Genomic DNA, 26,165 nt, shown 5'->3' on the forward strand with positions numbered 1-26,165 from the left:
CTCACATTTCATCAGAGAGGCTAGGATGATGTAGAAGCCCTCCGTGATGACGGCCCTCTTCCGGTGGAGCTCCGGAACAGGCCCCAAGATGGGATCTCGTGGATACAGAAAGTTGCGGCGGTGGAATTAGGTTTTTGGCTCCTCTTCTGATCGTTTGGGGGTACGTGTGTATATATAGGAGGAAGAAGTACGCCGGAGGAGCAACGGGGGGCCCACGAGGCAGGGGGGTGCGCCCCCTACCCTCGTGACCGCCTCTTTTGTTCCTTGGAGCAGGGTCCAAGTCTCCTGGATCACGTTCGGTGAGAAAATCACGTTCCCGAAGATTTTATTCCGTTTGGACTCCATTTGATATTCCGTTTCTTCGAAACACTGAAATAGGCAAAAAACAGCAATTCTGGGTTGGGCCTCCGGTTAATAGGTTAGTCTCAAAAATAATATAAAAGTGGAAAATAAAGCCCAATATAGTCCAAAACAGTAGATAATATAGCATGGAGCAATCAAAAATTATAGATACGTTGGAGACATATCAGGCGCCTCCGCACTCTGCCTGTTGGCCGCTCACCACCTTCGGCTTCACATTGAAGGTCTTCAGCCATAGGCCGAAATGAGGCGGGATGCGGAGAAAGGCCTCGCACACGACAATGAATGCCATGATGTTGAGGATGAAGTTGGGGGCTAGGTCATGGAAGTCTAGCATGTAGTAAAACATCAGTCCACGGACGAAGGGGTGAAGAGGGAAGCCCAGCCCGCGGACGAAATGTGTGAGAAACACAACCCTCTCGTGGGGCTCTAGAGTAGGGACGATATGTCCCTTGGCCGGGAGTCGGTGAGCGATCTCCTTGGCCAGATATCCAGCCTCCCGGAGCGCCTTGATATCCCTCTTCTTGACGGAGGAGGCCATCCACTTACCCCCAGCTCCGGATCTGGACATCTTTGGAGTGCTTTCTCGGACGAGGGAAAAGCTAAAAGCTTGGGCGCTGGAGCTCAGGGACGGAAGGACTGAGGAGGAGCTGAGGTGTGGGTGAAGAAAGGGAATCCTTATCCCCTTATAAAGACCATGAATATCAAGCGTCTCCCCACTCGCCTTAAACTTGCCTATTCCCAAGGGCCGTGCAAACGACACGGTTGGGTTACCCACGCCCGTATTGATGAGAATCACATAATAAGGGGACACGATCTCTGCTTCGACAAGACGTGCCAATGGCAACCGCGTCTCGAAACATGGAGCGGCAGACGAAAAACGGTTCGAAATTATGACCGGACAGACGTGATGTCATATTGTAAAAAGCTGACAGCAGATTAGACTCGTGTAAAAATATATTCTCTCTACGGTTATGTATGGTGTGTGTGACAGGTCCGGATACTATCATCACATCCAAAGACTATCTCGAAGTTCGGATAGAAGGGAACCCGCCTTGCAATGCCGAAGACAATCTGCGTGCCGGACTCCTCGTCATTGAAGCCAGGTTCAGGGGCTACTGAGGGAGTCCTGGACTAAGGGGTCCTCGGGCGTCCGGTCTGTTATCCATTGGGCCGGACTGATGGGCCGTGAAGACATGAAGACCGAAGACTGTACCCGTGTCCGGATTGGACTCTCCTTGGCGTGGAAGGCAAGCTTGGTGACCGACAATGAAGATTCCTTCTTATGTAACCGACTCTATGTAACCCTAGATCCCCCCTGGTGTCTATATAAACCGGAGGGGTTAGTCCGAAAAGGATATACTCATTACCATAGTCATACAGGCTAGGCTTCTAGGGTTTAGCCATTACGATCTCGTGGTAGATCAACTCTTGTAATACTCATATTCATCAAGATCAATCAAGCGGGAAGTAGGGTATTGCCTTCATAGAGAGGGCCCAAACCTGGGTACAACATCGTGTCCCCCGTCTCCTGTTACCATCAATCCTAGACGCACAGTTCGGGACCCCCTACCTGAGATCCGCCGGTTTTGACACCGAGAGGGCACAACCCACCAGGGCGTGCCAGGAGGCCCAGGCGCGCACTGGTGGGTTGTGCCCACCTCGGGTGCCCCCCAGACCACCTCTTTGCTCTATAAATACCCCAATATTCTAGAAACCCTTGAGGGAGCGACAAAATATTCATCCAGCCGCCGCAGAGTCTAAAACCACCAGATCCAATCTAGACACCATCTCAGTTGGGGTTCACCACCTCCATTGGTGCCTCTCCAATGATGCGTGAGTAGTTCTTTGTAGACCTTCGGGTCCGTAGTTAGTAGCTAGATGGCTTCATCTCTCTCTCTCTTGATTCTCAATACCATGGTCTCTTGGAGATCCATATGATGCGGTGTGTTTGTTGGAATCTGATGAACTTTGAGTTTATGATCAGTTATATCTTTTTGTATCCATGAAAGTTATTTGAGTTTCTTTGATCTTTTATATGCATGATTGCTTATAGCCTCGTATTTCTTCTCTGATATTTGGGTTTTGTTTGGCCAACTTGATCTATTTATCTTGCAATGGGAAGATATGCTTTGTAGTGGGTTCGATCTTACGGTGCTTGATCCCAGTGACAGAAAGGGAAACGACATGTATGTATCGTTGCTACTAAGGATAAAACGATGGGGTCTATCTCTACATAGATAGATCTTGTCTACATCATGTCATTGTTCTTATTGCATTACTTCGTTTCTCCATGAACTTAATACACTAGATGCATGCTGGATAGCGGTCGATGTGTGGAGTAATAGTAGTAGATGTAGGCAGGAGTCGGTCTACTAATCTTGAACATGATGCCTATATAATGATCATTGCCTGGATATCGTCATAATTATTTGAAGTTCTATTAATTGCCCAACAATAATTTGTTTACCCACCGTTTGCTATTTTTCTCGAGAGAAGCCACTAGTGAAACCTACGGCCCCCGGGTCTTCTTTCTCATATATTTGCCTTTGTGATCTACTTTTCTCTTGCATTTATTTTCATATCTATTAAACCAAAAATACAAAAATACCTTGCAGCAATTTTTCTTTATTTATTTTATTTAGCGTTCGATCTATCAATTTACTACAAATTTACCTCATGTCTGTTTGCCTATCTTGAGGCGCCGTACCCCGAAAGGGATTGACAACCCCTTTAACACGTCAGGTTGCAAGGATTTGTTATGTGTGTGTAGGGGTTGTTTACGTTGTGTTGCTTGGTTCTCCTACTGGTTCGATAACCTTGGTTTCATATCTGAGGGAAATACCTACCGCCGCTGTGCTGCATCATCCCTTCCTCTTTGGGGAAATACTGATGTAGCTTCAAGCGACATCAAACATCCCGCAACTAACTCATTAGTCACTTTGTTTGCAAAGCTTCTTATGATGTGCATTACCGAGAGGGACCAGAGATATAACCCCGATACTCGGAGTGACAAATCCTAATCTTGATACATGCCAACCCAACAAACACCTTCGGAGATATCTGTAGAGCATCTTTATAATCACCCAGTTAAGTTGTGACGTTTGATAGCACACAAGGTATTCCTCCGGTATCCGGGAGTTGCATAATCTCATAGTCGAAGGAATATGTATTTGACATGAAGAAAGCAATAGCAATAAAACTGAACGATCATTATGCTAAGCTAATAGATGGGTCTTGTCCATCACATCATTCTCCTAATGATGTGATCCCGTTCATCAAATGACAACACATGTCTATGGTTAAGAAACTTTACCATGTTTGATGAACGAGTTAGTCTATTAGAGGCTTACTAGGGACACGATGTTTTGTCTATGTATCCACATATGTATCAAGTTTCCGGTTAATACAATTCTAGCATGAATAATAAGCATTTATCATGATATAAGGAAATATAAAATAACAACTTTATTATTGCCTCTAGGGCATATTTCCTTCATTATACTTATTTTAGGTAAATCGAACGTTAAGTATGCGTAGAGTTGTATCGATGGTCGACAGAACTTGGAGGGGATATTAGTTCTACCTTTAGCTCCTCATTGGGTTCGACACTCTTATTTATCGAAATACTAAAATTTATCCCCTATACTTGTGGGTTATTAGTAAGGTTGTGCTGCGTTAGATAGGTCTTGGGCCGGCTTGGCTTGAATAGGTTTTTCTCCTCCTTTTTATTTTTTGTTTCATTTTTCCTTTTAAAGTTTAAATTTGATTTACAAACCAAATTCAATCCAAATCTTTTTTGGTAAAACTCTACAATGGTCCAATTAATATCTGGGGCTCAGGGAACTCAGTTCAAATTATTTTGACCCTACTTGTGGGATATTTTGAATATTCCCTAAAATGATTTAGGGTTCAATTTATTCCCTAAATTAAGTTAGGGTTTCAAATAATGTTTGGGGCTTAGGAAAAAAATATTTGGGGCTCAAATTATGTTTCCTTTTCCCTTTTAAAGTTTAAATTTGATTTATAAACGAAATTCAATCCAAATCTTTTTTGGTAAAATTCTACAATGGTCCAATTATATTTGGGACTTAGGGAACTCATTTCAAATTATTTTCACCCTAGTTGTTGGATATCGTGAATATTCCCTAAAATGAATTAGGGTTCAATGTATTCCCTAGATTAATTTAGGGTTTCAAATAATGTTTGGGGCTTAGGAAAAACTATTTCTGGCCAAAGATATTGAAGAAAAGGCCGCACGTATTTTGTAAGCTCAAATTTGGCATTTTAAATAATCATCTCTAGAAATGATTTTAGGTTTTTGAATGATTTCAAAATTACTTTGAGCTACAAATAATAGTCAATTCAATCAGCTCCTAGTCAAAACTAGCTAAAGGCAAGAAATCACGGGACAAAATGGAAAAAGAAAGTAATTAATTAACCCTAATTTAATATTTCACATTTCTAGATTTTGGGACGCAACAACTTTGGGTGGAGTCATTTTTTCCCTGTAAAGAGAATCACAAAACTAAAGCTGCTGGAAAATCACAATACGCACGCAAATTCTTCAGGCGCAGAAGATGCACCCCAAATGATGTCAGGCATCAAGTATCAAAGCATATATGCAAAGGGGGTGATAGCAACAGACAGATTCATAGATAAGCTAATCCTCGCCGCTAATTACCAACCTGTCCTCTGAACAATCCAGAACTAATCCAATCCAGATGGATAGGGCTCGCAACATGGACTCTGAAAGGAACTGTCGCCAGTTCGGCCGCCGGGCCCAGCCCCCAAAAGCTGGCGTTGTTTTCCCTCTCCATCCATCCATCGATCGTGCATTAACAAACGCAGCTGAATCGGCCGTCCCCATCAATGACGAGCCCCGGCAAATCTCCTTTTCCCTGCGAGCACTGACCTCGTCTCTCTCTTTCTAACAGCAAGCGAGCGACCACGGGCTGATATCGGTCTCGTGGGATTTGGAGACGCAGCAGAGGGACGACGACGACGCACTCCAAACCAACTCCAACTCCAAAGCGACTAAAATCCAACGCGCATCCGGCTCAGGTTTTTGTTGGGCCGCACGATCGCCTCCATCGTCGTCCTCGCGTCATCAGTGCGTCCTGGCTGGCCGGGCAGCGAATGTCGCGCGGGAGCGTAGCATCCTGCGCTGGCTCGCCCGTTTGGCGCCTTCTCCCGCTTTCTTTTCTCAGCCTGGCGTCCCTGTCGACCAGCCCACGAAGTTCGTTGCGGTACGTTACGGGCTCGCAGCTAGCGTCCGCCCGTTTAATATGCTCTCTCTGCGTAGTTTAATCGCTGGTGTGGTGAGGCCGCGTGCTGGCTGGCGTGCGGTGGCGCCCGGCCGGAATCGAAGGCGAAGCCGTGCCCGGCCGAGGCCGTGCTAGCTGCGTGCCTGCGTGCGCCTCGTCCCACTGTCATCCCTACAAGATTTGTACGCCCGCGAAAGCGAATCTCTACAAGATTTTGTACCGGCGCGCGAGCGGTACAGATGATTTTGCTGGCGGCCAGCGGCAGATCTGTGCAGGTATCTAGCGCTACCATCATACTGCCGGCTAGCCGGACAGCTGGCTGTAGCGTGGTGCGTACCAGATCGCGGGCAGCGCATCCTCCGTAGTGGATTTTGAGCCTGTTTGCCTTTTTTTTTTAATTCGGAAAATAAAATTAAATTTTAAAAGAATTTTAAAAGAAAAATAACTGTCTTGTGTGCATCTTCCAAATTACCATGTCTAGCTTCAAGGGACTAAAATCATCTACTCCCTCGGTGAAGAAATATAAGTGATCTAAACACTCTTCTTCTTTTTTTACACAGGGAGTACATCCGGATCCCATATCAGCGCCGCACACCACTGCCTAGTCATTGTCCGGATGAAAAGATGCCACCCAGTCGGACACCCCATATCCGGCCCAAACGCCCGGACTAACTAGCACTCCACATATTCAGCCAGGGCGGATATTGAGACGCTCAAACGCGCCCGACACATCGGATCCGACCCACTCTGATCCACCCAACCCCGCATAAATTGGACCCTATCCGCACTCGAAACCCTAACCGCATTCCACTCCACTCCTCTCTGCCCACAAGCTCCCATCGATGATCTCCCGCATTCTCCGTCATGGAGGGCAGTGAATCTGAATCCTACACCTCCCAACCTGTTGACCCGGAGCTCGTTCCATGCGGCCCCGAAGAGAAGATGGTTGTCCCGCCTTGCATTTTGCCGTTCCCGGGAGGAGTCTGCCCGACGGCACGGTCGGACTCCATCTGGTGGAAATCCATTGCGGCCTTCCAAATGGTGCATGGATCCGGCGCGAGACATGTCTACGCTGACTCATCGAAGGCAGTGCGGCCTGTCTGGCATCCGAATGTCATGGCAGATGCGCAACCGCTTCGTTGGCGCGCCGACGTGGAGTTGAATGATTGGGCATCGTTGGACGCAAGTATGACACGGGGTGCCACCGTGCGAGGCAGTGGGCGTGGGAGGCCGCGACAGCCCTCGTGGAAGACGCTGGCGAAGCGGAGTCGCACTCTTTGACGCCGCGTGTGGTGCCCGGCAACCCCTGGCGCCACAACCGCGTCGTGGTGGGCATGGTCGGCTCCGACCACGATGGATCCATCATCGACCTCAGATCCACCAATGACGTGCAGGGCACAGGCTCCGCCGAGTAAGTAGAGCATGGGAGACGACGACGCCATGAGTCCCGTGAGCCGGTGTGTGTCCATGTCCTACTCTACCTAGCCAGTGGCCGCACCAACTCTTCGAGGGGTGCAGCTAGCCACCAGACATGGGCACGACGGAGCCGGATGAGCTCCACTTAAGATTAGGTTTCATGTACATGCAAATGCATGGATTTGATGATTCGTAATTGAGGTATCTGGTTGTGGAAAAGATTTTTAGTTTGTTGCTCGTTTGCTGTCACGGGCGCGTCCATATTTACCTTTTGCTAGTTGGGGGCGGAATTTGCTAGTTGTGGCTGTAGATGCTTTAAAGAAGCGCTTGTGGGAGGTAACCCATATTTAGGGCATCTCCAATAGCATGTGTATATTTGAATGTCTATATATTCATATAGACAATGGTCTAAAAAGATTCCCTTATATACACGTCCAGTTTTGCATCAGAATGTCTATATACAGGGACCATGACAGGTGAGCCGTCGCTGGGGAAAGGAAGAAATCATGACTGCAGCTGAGTTTAGATGACGCCTTCACAATGTCCAGGCGTGGACATTGTCGAGGTCGATTTAGAGGATGTGTATATTTGGACGACCATATAGACAAACTGTTGGACGTCTGTTTTGGGCTTACATCGTGGAAAACGAGTATAGACATCCATATAGACAATCTATTGGAGATGCGCTTACCTTTTGTTTTTGTTTGAATAAAGTGGAAACTTTCTATGCTAATATAGCAAAGTTCATTTCTTGGTCCACATCTTATTTTCTTCGAATAAAGTACCAGGTTATGTAATTAGTTTAAATGTCTAGACTATGTTGGTAGTGTTGTTCAGTTTTATGTTGTTTGATGTTCTTTCAGAAAATGGTATAAATTCCACGAGTATGATTTCTACTTGGAACTTTTACTGAACAGAGCCACTTATGTCTAGTATTTATCCTATTTTTTTAAAGTTTTTAAACAATGAAAGTGTCCTAATTAGAAGGGGAGCCTTGGCGTAGTGGTAAAGCTGCTGCCTTGTGACCATGAGGTCATGGGTTCAAGTCCTGGAAACAGCCTCTTACAGAAATGTAGGGAAAAACTGCGTACTATAGACCCAAAGTGGTCGGACCCTTCCCTAGACCCTGTGCAAGCGGGAGCTACATGCACCAGGTTGCCCTAAAGTGTCCTAATTAATTATGTTTTTACCTGCTGGGTTGTTTTGACAAATTCTAGTGTGACTTGTATTTGCTATAGAATTGCATAGTTTTCTGTTCCTCCTTGACGAAGAGAGCTCATTATTATGTAATTTACTGTAGTTGTTATACCATGCTGCCATGATTTGATTACAAAACGTGAAGCTATTTTATAGTATTATTTATGGACTAACTCAGACTCACTGTTTTGTTTAAGTTTTGTTTGGATTTTAACTTCTTTAGGGGTGCTACCACAATCAAGTTCTGTCCAGTGCTTCCTCGGTGACCTCCGGTGCCTGATGGCATATATATACCCCAAGAACACCCCTTATTTTTTGACTGATTTTTTGTGCCGGCGTCACTCCATGTTCCAAGGTGATCTTTATTTTTAGCCTTTATCTGACACTCTACTTAAGGGGGGAGGTTCTCTGTCTTCGACCTCTACATCAACCATTGTTGCTCTGATGCGGGAGTAGTCCCCCTTCAAGACTGAGGGTTTGTGGTAGTACCTATGTGTCATGTACCTCTCTTTCTTGATCATATCGGTTGCCACTATGATTAGGATCTAGGACATTGATGATTAGTTGATTTTTATGATATATGATCTTGTAATGAGTATGGACCAAATCTTGTTCATGTTATGTTTTTTTACTTTGGGAGTTAATAAGATTACATGATGCATATCTAAGACTAAGTATGATGGCATATTGTAATAGTTCTTTTATATATACTACCTACTACCTAAATCATGGTGTTGATATCGTTAAAAAATGTAAAAAATGGTCTTAGATTTTGGGACGGAGGAAGTAATAATTATGGTGTAGTGTAATCATTCCTTTCGAAATTTTGATGCAAGCAGGCCAGGACTGTTGATGGAACTAGTGAACTTCGAATACCTCCAGGCACCCAACCTGGTGAATGGTGATGTATTGGTCCTAGCGAAGAAAGGGGTTCCATCGTTGAAATAGGCCATCTATAGTTCTATATGTGGTGATCATCTATTCGTTGTGAAGGTTTCTATACCCAAACGTGTAAGGTGAAAACTCCTTTTCACGCCCACTGTATAGTAGAAATTCAGAGATAGATACATCCCCTTTCATCCATTTTGATGACAAGTATTTTCGGACGGAGGGAGTACTCTGCAGCCACAGAAGCACTCGGCCCTTATCTCTGAATTTCTACTATACAGTGGGCGTGAAAAGGAGTTACTTGAGGAAACTTGCATCGTTGAAAAATGGTGGTTTTGCCCGTGCGCCTGTTCCTTTTTATTGTACTGAACCTATTAATGATTATACTGATTTTTTATTGACTTGGTTCTGCAATCAATTGCATTTACGTTATCTCGTGTACTATGTCCTCATGTTGACCAAGTTCTCTGTCGAATTCTTTCAGATCCATTGTCAACGGGGCATCCAAGTGGCTGAAGGACAACCTGTAGCCCCTGCAAATATTCACCGCGCAATGCATTCTCTTCAACGCCAGTTATGGTGTTATCCAATCTGCAATTCTTCAATTCATCGGGATTCGACGAGCTGTTGCATGCATGTGTTCTGTTGGAGGCTCATCTTTTACGGGCAGTGAAGTGGCAACGGAGAGGTTTAGTGTCAACTAATTTTATTGACGCATATTTCTTTTGTTTTGAGATACCCTTGTAAAGCATGGATTTTGCTGTAGGCGCACTCATATTTCCTAGAGCATGTAACAGTCGTCTGATTCACGGCCGCTGATATCAAGCTCGATGAAGCTTACATTCTTTACCAAGTGAATATCCTCGTCGCTCCAAATTCAGAATAAACAGGCATCCGCATCTTCAAGTGCAGTTTTTTGCAATAGAACACAAGATTTCCGGACAGAATACAACTTTTTTGCATTCTGTTCTTGTTCGTCTTACAAGGCGTCTTGAGTTGCAAAATGAAAGTGAATAAAGACACATGATATTATCTGAACTTGAAGGTGGTACAAGCCCTAGTCCCGTGTGGAAGTGGAGCTGAGCTTGAGCAAGATGAGGACGGCGGCTGCCATGGGCAGGGACACCATGAGCAGCGACTCCACGATGTTGGGCCGCGTGATGTCTGGGAGCAGCACGCTGCCGTACTTTACAGCCGCCGCGCCGCCGACGGACCCGAGCCCCGGCGTCAGGAGGTAGCCGGAGTCATCCTGGTTGAACGACACACGTGAACCAGAGGGAAATCGATTCAGAAACCAAGCAAAATTCGGCTAGAGCTTAAAGGTGAACCTATATTGATTTGCCAATTTGCTACGCAGTACAGTGTAAATATATTGCGGCAGCAAGCCAAGGAAACTGGTAAGAGATTGTGCGAATGTAGTGCTACCAGCATTCCAGGGCGGAATGGCTGCCGAACCTGATGCTTGCCTCGGCTTGTGTCATGGGAAATTTCAGAAGAGTTATATGATTTTCCAGAGTACTAAAGTTGACATCAGTTGGGTTTATACCACGAAAACAAAAGTCTGGGTAACTGAAGGACAGCCATCTTTGTTGTGCAAGAATTTTATTACAGACTCTTACTGTCCTGTTCGAGAACTGAGACATAGTAATTGATAAAAAGAATCAAATGCTACCATGAGTTATTAGATAAACCAACAGAAAATCCAAAGCCTAAAAATCAGACAAAGTCACACACACACACACGAGCAGATCGCTTCATGTATTGTACAAAGAACAATGTCCTAAGAAACCATACCTACAACCCATCGAGCTTGCTACAAAGGAAATCCCAAGGACAACCTGTATGCACTCATACGCAAGCGTCAATTCCGGTGTTTCCAATTTTAATGATAGGCTAATCAAAATGAGAGGCCAAGCAGTGCTTGGTAATCACAGTGAGAAGTCTAATTAAAAAATGTTAAGTGCAAGAGAGGCAAGGTGACTAATTAAACAGTGGCCCATATCTAATATAAATAGAGAGCCCAGTTGGCATCAACTTCGATAGGAGTAGTACCCGGAGACAGACCATTAGCCACAAATCGTTAAGAAGATTTGCAGAATGAAACATGTTATCTGCACACAAACCAAAGCCCTTGCTTCATATACTTTCTCATCTTCTTTTTCAGAGCCTTGAGTGTCATGTCCCTATCTTCAACATTAACTGATAGAAGCTTTATCTCAGCCTGCATCTTCTTTACCATCAGCAATCAAACTCAGTCCATCTTGTCGTGAATATATTTCAAACATTCAGTAGCAGCATTCTACACAACCTCATCAATATCCCCAGATGGACTGTCATGGATCTTCATGGGTTCTGACATCACGGACCAGTGCATACTACTGACAACAATAGAACTGCAGCTACTACTGACACCCGAGCAGCATTTTTATACATGGCCAAAAGTCCAAAGAACAGTAAGATCCACTCACATGAACCCTAGATCGACACTACAGAAGTAAGGAATTTATAAGCGGCCAATAGCTCGTGTTTACCTTGTTCATTGGTGGCACCGTGGTAGATTTTCCCTGTTCCTGTCCCAGGCGCGGCGGAGAAGAGCTCCCTCCGTGCGCTCATGGTCCAGTGCACCAAATACAAAACAATAGAGTATGCAGCCAGATGCTCAAAGCAGCGAACAGTTTGATACCGAAAGCAATGGATCAAGTAATTGAACCCATGAGCATCTGGCCAAATAAGCATTGTCTAGTAGATATCAAGTTCAGGAAGGCAGTTCTATAGATCAGGATTAGGAATACATTCCGCAGGTCAAAAGACCATTCATAATACACATTGGGGAAGAAGGACCATACATAATGATAGCAAGGCCTTTATTTATACAAAAGACCAACGATAATCAGGTAGCAGTATACATAGGTAAGTGTGCAATGCCCCATTGCTCCTCATGGCGAACAAATACAGAAAGCTTACTGGCATGACTCATTAACAATAAAATAATATCAGAAATCCTCCTTGAACTTCTCATGAAGAACCAATAGCATCGCCAAACCATCATTTATCCCAGAATATATACTGGACGAATCCTACACACAAGTCAATTGTTATAACCAATGAATAGGAAATGCTGGATACAGCTGAGTTGTTATAACCAATGAATAGGAAACGCTTCTTCATCATACTAACTCTAACAAACTCAATGTTTGTGGTAGTTTATCATTTTTTTGGGCAACTTTTCCATGTATAATTTTCATGAAGGTTACTATTGTATGAGAAATAAAAAAATGCAACCAGGGACTTCAACCTTGGTGAATATGACTCTCCTTTCTCCTTACAAATTCAGAAATGTGGCTATTCTTTTTTGTGTTAATCCTACGACTCATCTTACTTGAAGCTAGCTCACAATAATTTATTTTCATTCATAAATTCCTAAACGCAAATTATCCTTTCTCCCTGACATGCTTAGTCATGGTCGACCCTACCCATTGAGGCCAAGTCCATGTAATCTTTGCCTGCAAGATCGGATTCTGAAATATTTGAGTTCAGATAGGCCCTTCTCACCACTTCCGTTCTTGCCCATCAGCATGAAAGGTAATCTATGTAGGATCCAGGTCAACTACTGCATCAATTTTCTTGTGGTATATCCTATCCAAAATGCTCTAGTAACAAAACTCAGTCGTGTGTTGTTTCTTCAAACTGTGTTGGATTGTAAAATTTAGTTCGTTAGGAAAATCTCTACTAGTTGTAGTGATATTTTTGGGTCAAACTTCAAATCCAAAATGCTATCATAATGCAAAACAGATCCTAAAAAGGCTACAATGTTTTGGTGACACGCTACATCATATATCTATGCAATTGCATACACAGTAAGCAAGCCGCCTTCAAACTACGGAATATATTCAGAAGAACAGAAAAGTATTGGTGACAAATCGTATCATCAGAGAAATGCATCACCCAGGACAGATAGATATGATCACAGGCGAAGTGAAACTCAACGGCCGAAGTACCTGCTTTTGGAGCGGCATATGCAATTGTGACAAAATACAAAAGGATATCTTTTGATTCACGAGAGCTACTCCTGGGCAGTAGCTTTTTTCTTGCTCAAAAGCTCTCCTAGCTTGAGTTCATTGATCTTTGCAGCAAGGATGAAATCATTATCTGTTAAACCACCTGTTACCACAATAAACAAATAATTATAAACAAACGTGCCTGTGAGTCCTTTATTGTGCTTTTATGTTTTTTTAGCACCAGTTGACGATGAATGAACTGTTATACTTGGTATTTTCACTCCGTATTGTATGGCTCGTTCCTCTTCATTTAAGTTGATTGGATTTCCCTATACGAAAATAAGTTTTATCACGACAATGGCCAACTGCCAATAGGCATCAAGCGCCTACCTACCAATTTTGCATGATCAAAAGACCTCTAATTAGTTCACATCATATCATTGTCAACCTGTCAGAGTTCATAAAACAGCAAATGAATAACTAGTACTAGTAAACCATCGCTGTTCGGAATAGAATGCAACAAAACAATTGGTTTTCCAGGTCCAAGGGATTTAATAATCTACTATAACAATGCTGCTCCGTTATTCTCGGAAATCAACAGAGGTGACTATTATTACAATTTCAAAAAGTAGTGAAATAAGTACTCCAGTTTTAAAAAAGAGATTTTAACTAAAGATAATACGTGAAATCCTAGAGTTAAATCTGAAGTCAAAATAACCATATGGAATACTTACTGACTGAGTGAGTCCACACATCAATTTTCACATTATTCCAACCAACAAGATGAAGATCTGGGTGGTGACCTGGAAAAGCATATCCATTTAAAGTTTTAAACATAATTTGCCAAGATTGTTACTGAAACAAAAAAAAGTGCCAAGAAATTCGTTGGATTCTGGGTGAAATACAAAGTTTCTTGGCCAATTTCAGGGGTATTTTCCTTTAGAAATGTAGAAATACGATCTCTCATCATGCTAAATATAACTGCAAGACCAAATGCAACACATAGGTAGCAAAGTTTGAACAAAAGTAGTTTGATTATGACACCATGGATATATGAGGGGAAATATATCTTCTGAAAGCTTGGAGTCGTCCGTTGATAACATAACAGTTTAGGAGGTGCCACGTTTGGTGAGGGCTGGGTAGCTATGCTGTCTATTATGTGGAGTCCAGTTAACAACACATACAATTAATATCACTGTGAAGAAGTGAAGATACTGGCATACTGAACATATATACTAGTTAGCAGCATTTACTTGTTGCGGTCTGTATGTGCCAAATGATATTGTTAAATATTACAGTGGGGATTTAGGACTGTAGGACAGGAAGTGAATAACTCCTCTTTGATAATACTCCATCCGTATCAAAATACAACACGTTTTTTGATACTCCCTTTGTATCAAAAAGCGTCTTGTGTTTTGATACATAGGGAGTAGTAAGCAGTACATCGACTTGCTGTGGCCTGTATGTGCCAATGATATTCTTAAATTCCAATGCGGTGAGAACAGGGGAGTTTAGAAAACTGAATTCTGAACAACGAGACAACGTGAATATGAAGAACAGAGCGAAAGAAAGGAGACCTTCTTCCTCGGCAACAGCAGCAACAAGCTGAAAGAACTCAAGCCCTTTGGCAAAGTTCTTCACCTTCCATGCCCTGTGCAATTTCAGAATGCCACCCTCATTTTTCATCTCCCAACCAGCCACCTGTTTTCAAGGGAGGTCAGTCGACATAGCTGGTCTTAATCAAGTTTTTTTTCTTTACTATAGCAAAGCATGAGAAGAAAAGAAAACCTGCTCTAGCAACGTTTTAGCAGAATCTTCTGACATGGCTTGTAAATCCTTTGAATTGCATGAGACACAACTCCTTTTTGACAATTCTGCAAAAAAAAACGCATGCTTTTTTTGACAGGACTGCATAGTGATCCGTGGCCTCAAGCTCAGAAGCACACATCTGGGGAGGCCTAGATCGAGAGAGATTTAGAAAACGAACGGGGCAGCGGCGGCGGCGCGCGCTCACCGACTTTAGCCGCGGCCTCGTCCCCCGTCGCCTGCGAGGCGGAGCGGCCAGTGGGGGCGGACGCGCTGGGTGCCGCCTGGTCGCGGAGTAGGGTGCGCCCCTCCATCCCTGAGCTCCGGGGAGACAGCGGCGCGGTGCCGTGGCACTCCAGGTGAAGCTTCTATGTTCAGAGTTTTTTTTTTTTTTGAGACACGTGTTCAGAGTTGAGGGAACGGTTGCGTCTACTAGGCACGGAAACGGAGAGACGTAAAGTACGCTTTCATCCATGTTTTACGGAAATAGTACATTCCATAGGGCCAGCCACCTCTTCCCTCCCGAGTCCCGACTCTGCCTTCGCCCCGCACAGTTCTGGCCCTAAACCAACCCCTGAACCCTCCCAATTCCCAAATCTAGTCGCCGACCTCGCCGCATCCTTCGCCGGAGACCCCAATGGAGGAAGGCAACGGGGCGCAGCCACCGCCCTTGCCTCCGCCCGAAGCCGCGGGGCATCTAGCTCTCGTCCCCATGGAGCAGGACGAGGACCAGGCAGCCGCGGCGGAGCCCATGGAGGACGGCGCGGCCGGGGGAGACGCCGCGGAGCCCATGGAGGAGGACGCGCCCACGTCCTCCCCGACCCCGTCCGCCCCCTCCACCACCGCGGCCGTCGACGACTCCACCGTCGCGCGGAAGCGCCGCCGCCGCAAGAAGCAGTTCCCCGGCATGATCCCCACGGCCGGCGTCCGCGTCCTCCGCGCCTCCTCCTCGTCGGGGGCCACCGCGGCGCATCTCGCCGGCATCCCGCGCCGCCGTGGCCGCCCGCCGACCAACTCCTCCCTCCGCCTGGCGCGGGAGCTGGATTCCGAGGCCACCATCGCGCTCGCGGCGGGGTTCCCCGCCGATACCCTCTCCGAGGACGAGGTCGCCGCCGCCGTCATCCCGCTTATCGGTGGCGCCGACCAGGCCAACTACCTCGTCGTGCGCAACCATATTCTCGCGCTCTGGCGCTCTAATCCCCTCTCCCCCGTCGCGGCCAACGCCGCGCTCGCATCCATCCGCGCCGAGCATGCGCCCCTCGTCGCCGCCGCACACTCCTTCCTATCGGACCATGCCTACATCAATTTCGGCCTCGCCCCCTCCATTGTCTCCCTACCACCAATCCCCCCTCCCTCCCATCCTCCCCCTTCTGTCCTCATCGTGGGTGCTGGCTTTGCTGGCCTCGCCGCCGCACGCCACCTTATGTCCCTTGGCTTCAAGGTTGCCATTGTCGAAGGCCGACTCCGCCCAGGTGGCCGTGTGTTTACTAAGACAATGCGGTCCTCTGCAGCAGACTATCCTGACATTGCTGCTTCTGCTGATCTGGGAGGCAGTGTGCTCACTGGTATTAATGGGAACCCCCTTGGTGTCATAGCACGGCAGCTTGGGTTCCCACTTCACAAGGTGCGGGACAAGTGCCCGCTGTATCTTCCGGATGGCCGCCCAGTCGACCCTGACATGGATGGTCGTGTTGAAGCTGCCTTTAACCAGCTTCTTGACAAGGTTTGCCAGCTGCGGCAGGTTATCGCAGATAATGTCCCACACGGTGTGGATGTGTCACTTGGCATGGCACTCGAGGCATTCCGGGCAGCGCATGGTGTTGCCGCTGAGCCAGAGGAACGGATGCTTCTTGATTGGCATCTGGCCAACCTGGAGTATGCCAATGCCGCTCCTCTTGCTGATCTCTCCATGGCCTTCTGGGACCAGGATGATCCATACGAAATGGGTGGCGACCACTGCTTTATACCTGGTGGCAATTCCCAATTTGTCCGAGCACTTGCTGATGGCGTCCCGATATTCTATGGACAGAATGTGCGAAGGATACAGTATGGGTGTGATGGTGTGTTGGTCTACACTGATAAGCAGACATTCCGTGGTGATATGGCGCTCTGCACTGTTCCCCTTGGTGTGCTTAAGAAGGGGGACATTGATTTTGTGCCAGAGCTGCCAGTTCAGAAACAAGAAGCCATTCAGAGATTGGGTTTTGGGCTTCTTAATAAGGTTGTGATGTTATTCCCTTTTGACTTCTGGGATGGTAGGATTGATACATTTGGGCATTTGACTGAGGACTCTAGTCAACGAGGTGAATTCTTCCTGTTCTATAGCTATTCTTCAGTCTCAGGAGGTCCACTGCTTGTTGCCCTTGTTGCTGGGGAATCTGCTATCAGTTTTGAGAAGAAGTCACCAATGGAAAATGTCGAGAGGGTGTTAGACACACTTAAAAAAATCTTTTCACCCATGGGGATCGAGGTACCAAACCCATTGCAGGCAATATGTACTCGATGGGGCACTGACAGGTTTTCATATGGATCATATTCACATGTGGCTATTGGGTCTTCCGGTGATGATTATGATATTTTGGCTGAGAGTGTTGGTGATAGAATCTTCTTTGCCGGGGAGGCAACAAATAGGCGGTACCCTGCAACGATGCATGGAGCTCTGCTTAGTGGGTACAGAGAGGCTGCCAATATTGTAAGAGCCGCTAGAAAGAGAGCAAAAAAGGTTGACTTATCTGAGAAAATAGTTGTCAGTTATGAAGCCAAAGATATTGTTCAAGATGACAACATTGATTTGGATGATCTCTTCCGTACCCCTGATGTTGCTTTCGGTGGCTTCTCAGTTCTGCATGACCCATCTATATCTGAACCTGATTCAGCATCATTGCTGCGTGTTGGAATTGGTGCCAGAAAGTTAGGCTCTGGTTCACTTTTCCTGTACGGCCTAATAATGCGGAAGAATGTAACTGAGCTAGCTGCAATGGAAGGCGACGAGCAGCGGTTGAGTACACTGTACCGAGATTTTGGGACAAAACTGGTGGGATTGGATGGCTTGGGTGATGCTGGGGAAAGCCTTATATCACGGATAAAGGCTTCTTCTAAGAAGTAGCATCCAGTCAAGATGTTGGAATGGTTGACTCAGCTGTAACAGTTGTCAGCTCTGAGCATTTAGTTTGCAAGTCCAACATAGCTACTGACCTTTCAAGTAATTCATTCATTTCATTGATTGCTATATACCTCTCAATTCTCATCAAGGTGTAAGCTGTGCCATGTAATACTGGTTAAACCATGGGTAGTCATTGAAGATCATATCACCATGGGAAATAATGGAATTCTTATCAGTACTTTCTGTTCAGACTTGATACACCTCTCTGACATTTCTATGACATTGTGATGCAATATTTTTTTTTGGTGATGTAGCACTTGCTAGCATTTTCCAATTTGGGTGTGGTTATATGGTATTCCCTCTGTACTAAAATGTAAGACTTTTTTAGTTTTGCATAGGGCATAAAAAACGTCTTACATTTTGTTATGGAGGGAGTTGTTATGACTCTCGATATTGTTCGGAATATTTCTCCAAGTTGCCATTTCTTGTTTTGTTGGTGCTTTGCTTTTATTTCAGGATTCAGTCTCATTGATTTATTGTGTGTTGTTGCTTATTCTGGAAGGTGTGTTTTTATGAACTGCAAAGCATGTTAGTGTTTATTATTCATTGTCTTCAGCAAGCTGTAGGTAGAGGCTCTTCTAGGTGACAGCTCAAGAATTTGTTTGATCAGATGGTCAGTGTGATGTCCATTCTTTCACCTTACAACCTACTCCCTCCGTCCGGAAATACTTGTCCTAGAAATGGTTAGGACAAGTATTTCCGGACGGAGGGAGTATTAGTTTGACTATGTTTGCAGTAAATGATTTTTGAAGGAAATGCTGGAAACCTATAACTTCTCCAAGAAGCAGGTGACCAATCTTTTTCTTTTCTGAACTTGATTCTAGTAAAATGCAGTACTCCTGTTGGCTTATCCAACTGAAACTATTTATTGTAATTTTGTCAAATAGATACAACATCACTTAAATTTACTGAGCTCCCTAAAATAGAGCCTTTTGATTATCTAACTATGATTTTGTTACTACCATTTTTTGCTGAGTTTGATCCGGAACACAAGACCTGTATGTTTTGTTATATGAGATATGACAGAACATATATATGATATTGCGTGCTGGCTAACATGAGAAATGACCATGCTCTTGATCTGTGCTCAGCAGTTTGTTGTGATAAAATTACTCTCAATTCAGGGCTTTTACGATGGTAGTTAAGACAAATAGTTTTCTTGACGGTAGTTCTGATTACAATGTTTCGACTTGTTTGAATAATGTCCTGATTTTAAGGTTAACGTTCTCACTTTATCAGAATAGCACACACATTATATAACTGTGCTGGTTGGAGGCACGCTTAAGGTTCACAAGCTTGCAGTGCCACTATTAAATTTGCATCAAGTTTAAAATACCGAGCCTGTCCTGGAGCAAATTCACACCTGGTTGTTCAATTCGTAGCAAACCATTTCTGATATAAGCCCATGCTTATGTTAGGATGTTTGAAACTCGGTACATTCTTCGCTGTTGATTGCATGTTTCTGTTTGATTCACCAAGATGGTATATACATTATCGGTCAGTAATTTTTAGCTCTGTTATGTCATGCTAAAAATATTATCGGTCAGTAATTTTTAGCTCCGTTATGGCATGCTAAAAATATTATCGGTCAGTAATTTTTAGCTCCGTTATGGCATGCTAAAAATTGCATGCTGGCTAACATGAGAAATGGCTTTGTTCTTGATCTGTACTCAGCGGTTTGTTGTGATAAAATTATTCCAATTCAGGGCCTTTACAATGGGTTAAGACAAATAATTTTCTTGACAGTAGTTCTGGTTTCAAGGTTTTGACTTGTTTGAATAATGTCCTGATTTTAAGGTTAACGTCGTCACTTTGTCAGCATAACACACATATAATAGCTGTGCTTGTTGGAGGCATGCTTAAGGTTCACAAGCTTGCAGTGCCGCTATTAAATTCCCATCAAATTAAAAATAGTGAGCCTGTCTTGAAGCAAATTCACATCTGGTTGCTTATTTTGTAGCTAGCCGTTTCTAATATAAGCCCATGCTTAGTTTGAAGCTCAGTGCATTCTTTGCTGTAGATTGCATGTTTCCGCTTGATTCACCAAGATTGTACTCCCTCCATTCCTAAATACTCCCTCCGTTCCGAAATGTAAATCTTTTTAAAGATTTCACTACAAACTACATACGGATGTATATAGACATATTTTAGAGTGTAGATTCACTCATTTTGCTCTGTATGTAGACACTTGTTGAAATCTCTAAAAAGACTTATATTTAGGAACGGAAGGAGTATATATCATCTTATATTTAGGAACGGAGGGAGTATATATCATCGATCCGTAATGTTAGCTCTGCCATGGCATGCTAAAAATTGTGTAGTTTGTTGCTTTAGCAAGAAATTGGTCTGCTTTCAGATTGGAAGCTTGAGCCAAAATATACTTCCCAGGTTTGGGGTTTTCCTGCTGAAAACCTCCTCCTATTTTGGTCTGCTCTTATCGTTATTATGCCTTGGAACTTAAAATGTGGTTGTCCGTAGCAGTTGGAAGGAGATGACGCTCTCTTCTTGTTAGCACCTGAAAATTTCGAGGTTACTTGGAATTGTGTGACAGGCACGTGATGTTGCCTGCTTTAATTTCTCATTGCTTTCTGGTAATGAACCAAGGCATGCTTACGTGCAGTGCTGTTTTATCCCTGCAGATGTACTGCAGCATGGGTGATCATTCTAGAAAGGTACTACTAGCACCGGGTTCTTTCTTTTGAATTGACCATCCGCTCTTTCTAGTATCTACGTATATCTTAGAGGGCATGTTTGTCAGCAAGCACGGTCGCTTTTCTGTTATCAATTTGCTCCACCCTCGTGTTCTCCCTCGTATAACCTGGAGGTACATGTCTTTTCCGTTAAAAAGTTTGAGTTCGGGGCAAGACCATGAGACCGTGCATTGGCTCCGGCACTGGTCTGCAAAATATAAGACGTTTTTGCAGCTCCATTTGAGCTGAAAAAGCGTCTTATATTTTGGTACGGAGGGAGTGTTCAGACAAAATAATACTAATATTTGTTGCGCTGATGTTGAACTGCCAGTACTACCCTGCGACAAGACAATGTCCCATTCTGAAGTCTCAGTCCATGTATACTGACCGAGTCACTGAGATGACTGTTTGTGCAATCAGAAAAGAAAAAGGATGAATGTTCGTCGTTGTGCATTGTTCACTGCTGTTCGCTGATTTTACCCACTGGCAAGCGACCAAACTCAGAGTACTTTCTCGCGATCTGCCTGCAGGTGGAGAAGCCTCTCCCGTGTTAGGCCCGAGCCAACCGCGATTGGGTTTCAGCTGCTGCCGTGCCAGGCGTGATCATCATGCAACATCCAACGCGTTGGTGCAATCTTGGCCGCATCCCACATGCATGCGCCCAACCGCAACGGATAATAAAGTGGCCATCCACCAGCCTACTGTTTGACATTGACGCCCGTGTTCGAAAATCCTAGCTGTTCTCTTTTGTCCATCTTCTATCTACTAGTGCTCGACACTCAGGCAGCCCTCAGATAATCCGACCCGTGATCTAGTATATGGCATCCAACGCGGCGGCAGATAGATTTGGGCACCGTGCGTTCTTGGCCGCATCCACCGTGCCGTGCTGCAGCGCTCGGGTAGATTCGCGGCAAAATCCGATCCGGCATTTCCCAGACGGGACGACGCGCCGTGCACTGCTCCTGATTCAACTGCTCAACAGAAACCAAGACGGGAAGAAATCGTTTTGCAGCTCCGAACAAGCAGGGATGGGACGAGTCCGGACGCCTGATTGCGTTCAGCTTAGGCCAACTCCCAGTGCACGGCCCCAAATGAACATTTGTTTGTCCGGATTCTATTTGTTTAGGTAGAGCAATGAGGTCGTGTCCGGACCTGTTCTGAAATGCGGTGGTCGTGCGCTCAGTACGCGGACACATCCTTTGGCCCTCTCCTGTCCATCTCCTTTTTCAAATGCCAGCTTTCAAAACCACGCCCTAGTTCAGGCCAACGGCCCTAGATCACGCCGGCAATGCAACCAACGGCCTACACGTCCTCGTCGGCAACACAGTCAACGGCCCACACATCCTCGCCGGCAACACAGCCAGCGGCCGACAACAAAGCCAGCCTACAAAAATGAATAGTTTTGTCGCCGGTAACACAGCCAGCGGGCGGCAACACATCTAGCCCAAAAATGAATAGTTTTGTCGCCAGCAACACAGCCAGCGGCCCAGCGGTCGACACCCATGCCAGCCTTCAAAAACAACGACCACGGTCGATCAGACGACCTAGTTCAGGTCGTCGGCGTCGAACATTCTCTTCTGCCTAGCCTCGAACCAGCTTCTCGCTCATTTTTGTCAAGTCCACGCTCATGATCGCAAGGGTCACCTCCTTTGCTTTGGCCGCGGCATTGGTGGCCTCGATGTTGAGCTGCCTCTGCCTGGCTGTGACATTGGCGGCCTCGATGTCGAGCTGCCTTTGCCGGGACGTCTCCTCCATCTCAAGCTTCTTCCTTTGGAGCTCTAGGTATTGCTTCATTTGCTCGTCCTTGCTTTGTCGCTTCTTCTCGTTCCTCACGTCCTTTTGACATGCTGTGCAAAATCTCATGCAAGGCCATGGATGACGCATCACGTTTCATCCATCCTTGGAGTTGGTCTTGCCCCTCGGCCTCTTCAACGCCTCACCATCTCCACTTTCGGCCAATGCGACCGTCTTTTTGCCTCTCTTCCTTTGAAGTTCACGGTATTGATCCTTGAACTTAGGGCAATTGTTGATGATCGTCCAACAATGCGTAAGAGTGAATGGCTTGTCATTGTCCCGGGCCTTGAATGCTTCCAAAGATTGAAATGCCTACACCACATGATCAACAATAATTGAACATGCAAACATATACAAGGCCAAAGTCTTATGGCCGTAGCAACGAAAGAACTAGGATGAGGAGAGCATACCATGACCCCATGTCAAGACCACTCACGGGTCATGCTTCAACGCTCTCAAGTGCGGCACAATACTTGTTGCACTCTTGTTGAATGAACAACCACCTTTTTTGAATCGAGGTGATGCCACAGTCGCTCGTAATTTGGCAGGGCTCGAACATCTTTCTTCCATGGAATGTTTTTTGGACTCTCGTCCAAAAAACAAAGCCCTTTTGTTGCGCGCCGGTCCTCGGATCTTGGCTAATCTCCATCCAACATTGGCAAATCAACTTGTCCTCGTCTTATGAATATGAACCCGTGTGAATGTTCTTCCTTTTTTGTGCTTCCGCTCTTTGGGTGAGCTCGTCGATGAACAATGGCTCGCCCTCAATATCAATATCAATGCCTTCTTCTTCATCAACATCACCTTCGCAATAGATGTCATCATCTTCATGCCACGAGTCATCATGGTCGTTGTCAGCATGGTCGTGGGCCTCTTCATCAGCAACGTACTGGGCGCGGCCATCCTGACTTTGGGTCTCGTCGGGATTGTAGGCACCGCCATGCCCACCCTCGTAGATCACATTCTCCATGAACTAGTTGTAGAAGGGGTCGTCGACTGTTGACATTGGTGTTGGCATTTCGTCAAACAGGACGCCGGGTGACGACATGGTGCCCGTAAACGGTGCTCGTGCTTGCTTTCTTTGCATCTCGACGGACGGGCGGCCGCCGCCGCTGGACCCCGGCGTGACGTTGAGGTCGATGACGGCCAAGGGGCGCGGGATGGACGGCGCGATCACGCCAATGTCCAGCGACCCCGAAAAACGGGGTCTGGCCATCGTGCCTTGGCGGGGGAAAGTCGGGCGACATAGGCGTGGTCTGCGGCGTCGGCGACGGGTAGTGGTGAAGCCTGGCGACCGACGACCGTGTGCTCGCCGGGCCGATGACCGCACCAGAGAAACATGCCGGGCGGCAAAGGCCAAGCATGGGGAGGGCGTGCGCTTTGTTGATGATGGTCTCCTTCTCCTCGACCTCGGCCTTGCATCGCGCGGCCTCCACCGCATCGCGCTCGGCGGTGAACTTGGCCGCGGCGGTCTTGCCCTTGACGATCGCCCTCTGGTTCCTCCTCTTCGCCGATTCCGCGTCCATCTTGGCGAGTTCCTCCGGCGTGCATTTCCCCCGCGGCTTCCTTGGACCCCTGGCCGCCTTCTTCTTCACCTTTCCGGGCGGGTCGACGGCCAGGCCGCTGGATTTCGACGGGGCGTTGGCCATGGATGGGGGGGGGGGGGGCGGGACGTGAGAGGGTTTGGGGGAAAATGGCGTCAAATGGGGCGCGGGGGTTTTGCTTTGTGCCACCGACGGGCGGGCCAGGGAGGACAAGCACGCGCGTCCCGCCCGTCCGCGCGTTGTCCGTTTCACCCTAAAAAAGGCCCAAACTTGGGTCGGGGATGGGTCGAAAACGGACAGAAAACGGACAAAAATCCGTTCGCGCCGCGTGCAACGCACCCGGGCCAGAATATGGTCGCGCGCTAGAGTTGGCCTTAGTACTACTCTACCGTGGAGTAACAAGTAGGAGTAGGTACTACCAAGTGTAGGGCAGCGATTGTTACTTTTTCGCTTGTGAATTTGATTTAAGCACTGTAGTAATAGAGAAGCAAATAAAATTACCCATGAACTTGCTAAGTTAGCTAAATTTCTTCAACTTTTGACTGGTTTGAGGAGCCTTTGAGTGAAATTGTACTCCTCCTCATAAATCGATGTAATTGTTATTGAAATGAATAAAGATCTGTTTTTTTTTCAAAAAAAAAGTGTAGAGCAGCGATGGACAGACATACGGATGTTGTGTCGGTGCGGCCTGCTACGTCGTCGTCTTCGTAGTACTGTGCGGCCAGCGAGAGGACCAGTGTCGGGGAGAATTATTTGGGATGTAGTAATACGAATGTAGTCTCACCGGCATGGGATGGATGGATGGTCCAACCTTGGTAGGGTTCGTGTCGCACACTTTACAATTAATGCCACGATGCCTGTTCCATCCGCCTCTAGCAACGTTTCAGTTTTATTAGTTTCTGCATTCGTCTGAATTTGTGGCAGCACCTGCGTATCCGATGCTAGATGGCGATGACCGTGAATTTTGTGATAGAGAGATGAGCTCGCACATGTGATGTTTCAGCTAGTACTTGCCGCAGTCGATCCCGGTTGACCGACCCACTCGCATAGACTTGCTACCGAGCACTACAGGCTTTCCATGGCTGAAAAGGCACAGAGGCTGGCCAGATCGGCCGGAGGACAGCGCCGGACGTAGCCTAGCTTTTATGGAAGCATCACTGCCCCACTGACCTTGGGCTATGCCATTCACGGCCACGGCTCGTTTTCAGTTGATCAACCACCTTCCTCACCAAAAGGTGGCATACTCCCAAACGAAAATGGCAGCAACTACTACCCAAGCTAGTGTGTTAGCGACGAGCCCACTACACCCACGACCGGAGACGGGCGTCACGGTGATGGTCGGTCCGGCACACTGTCACTGAGCCGGGGAAGGCTGGTTGGGTGCGGCCGTGCGGGCGCATCGCACGATCGAGACCGTGATCACGGCTCCTAAGCACTCGATCAGCGGGGGTTGCCCACCACGGGGTGGCCGGAATGTTCGGCCGATGGATGGTGCCCGTACCACCACCGCAGGACAACACTTTTGCGTCTTTGCGTATGCATGCACGGGAATGGTTTTGCCGCCGCTGGCCGCTCGTGTCTCCGACCGCGGGCGCCCGGGCCAGCTAGCTAGTACGCGCTTTCTGCCCGGGTTGAAAAAGCGAGGATCGATCGATCGATCGGGATCCGCACAGGCGCATCCGCAATCGCATCCGGACTTTATCCAACTCCCGAATATATACTGTTGGTTCCGTTCCAGATTCGCAAGAGAATTGCTGGGCAATAGTATATCGAGAAAGAAGATTCATGGTGTGAAAATACGTCTTATATTTCGGGACAGCGGGGTATATCTAAAGAAACGAGATGATTTTGACAATGCATTTCGTATTTGAGAAATTCCGCTACTGCAAGAGAAAATGTCGTCCTAGCCATCGATTGCTAAACGGAAGAATCCTACTATGTAAACATAGTATGATGACATGATTTTTTTCTTTTCAAAAGGACACAATTGTGAAACAATATACTTTTTATATATGCAATATTCACCACTTTCAGATAAAGGT

The 26,165-nt window shown here is 46.3% G+C and overlaps 2 protein-coding genes across 6 annotated transcripts; one reads left to right on the top strand and one right to left on the bottom strand.

Moving 5' to 3' along the window:
• Window positions 1–11,875: 11,875 nt before the first annotated feature.
• On the bottom strand, window positions 11,876–15,422 carry LOC125514726 (pterin-4-alpha-carbinolamine dehydratase 2, mitochondrial-like). 5 transcript variants are annotated; one of them, XM_048680078.1, is made up of 6 exons: window positions 15,141–15,422; window positions 14,915–15,019; window positions 14,704–14,827; window positions 13,861–13,929; window positions 13,127–13,289; window positions 11,876–12,205 (listed from the first exon to the last, which is right to left on the bottom strand). In XM_048680078.1, exons 1-5 carry the CDS (start codon window positions 15,405–15,407, stop codon window positions 13,192–13,194), a joined length of 663 nt encoding a protein of 220 aa, XP_048536035.1. In that variant the 5' UTR covers window positions 15,408–15,422; the 3' UTR covers window positions 11,876–12,205; window positions 13,127–13,191. The 5 variants fall into 5 exon arrangements, with proteins under 5 accessions (XP_048536035.1, XP_048536034.1, XP_048536033.1 ...); XM_048680077.1 differs by having other exon boundaries at window positions 11,876–12,194; window positions 14,915–15,034; XM_048680076.1 differs by having other exon boundaries at window positions 14,915–15,034.
• A 27-nt stretch (window positions 15,423–15,449) lies between these two features.
• Window positions 15,450–18,344, top strand: LOC125514725 (lysine-specific histone demethylase 1 homolog 1). The gene has a single exon (XM_048680074.1). The coding sequence runs from the start codon at window positions 15,570–15,572 to the stop codon at window positions 18,036–18,038; it is 2,469 nt and encodes an 822-aa protein (XP_048536031.1). The 5' UTR covers window positions 15,450–15,569; the 3' UTR covers window positions 18,039–18,344.
• Window positions 18,345–26,165: the final 7,821 nt, after the last annotated feature.

This window comes from Triticum urartu, chromosome 6 (assembly GCF_003073215.2).
Source record: "Triticum urartu cultivar G1812 chromosome 6, Tu2.1, whole genome shotgun sequence".
Classification (NCBI taxonomy): Eukaryota; Viridiplantae; Streptophyta; class Magnoliopsida; order Poales; family Poaceae; genus Triticum; species Triticum urartu.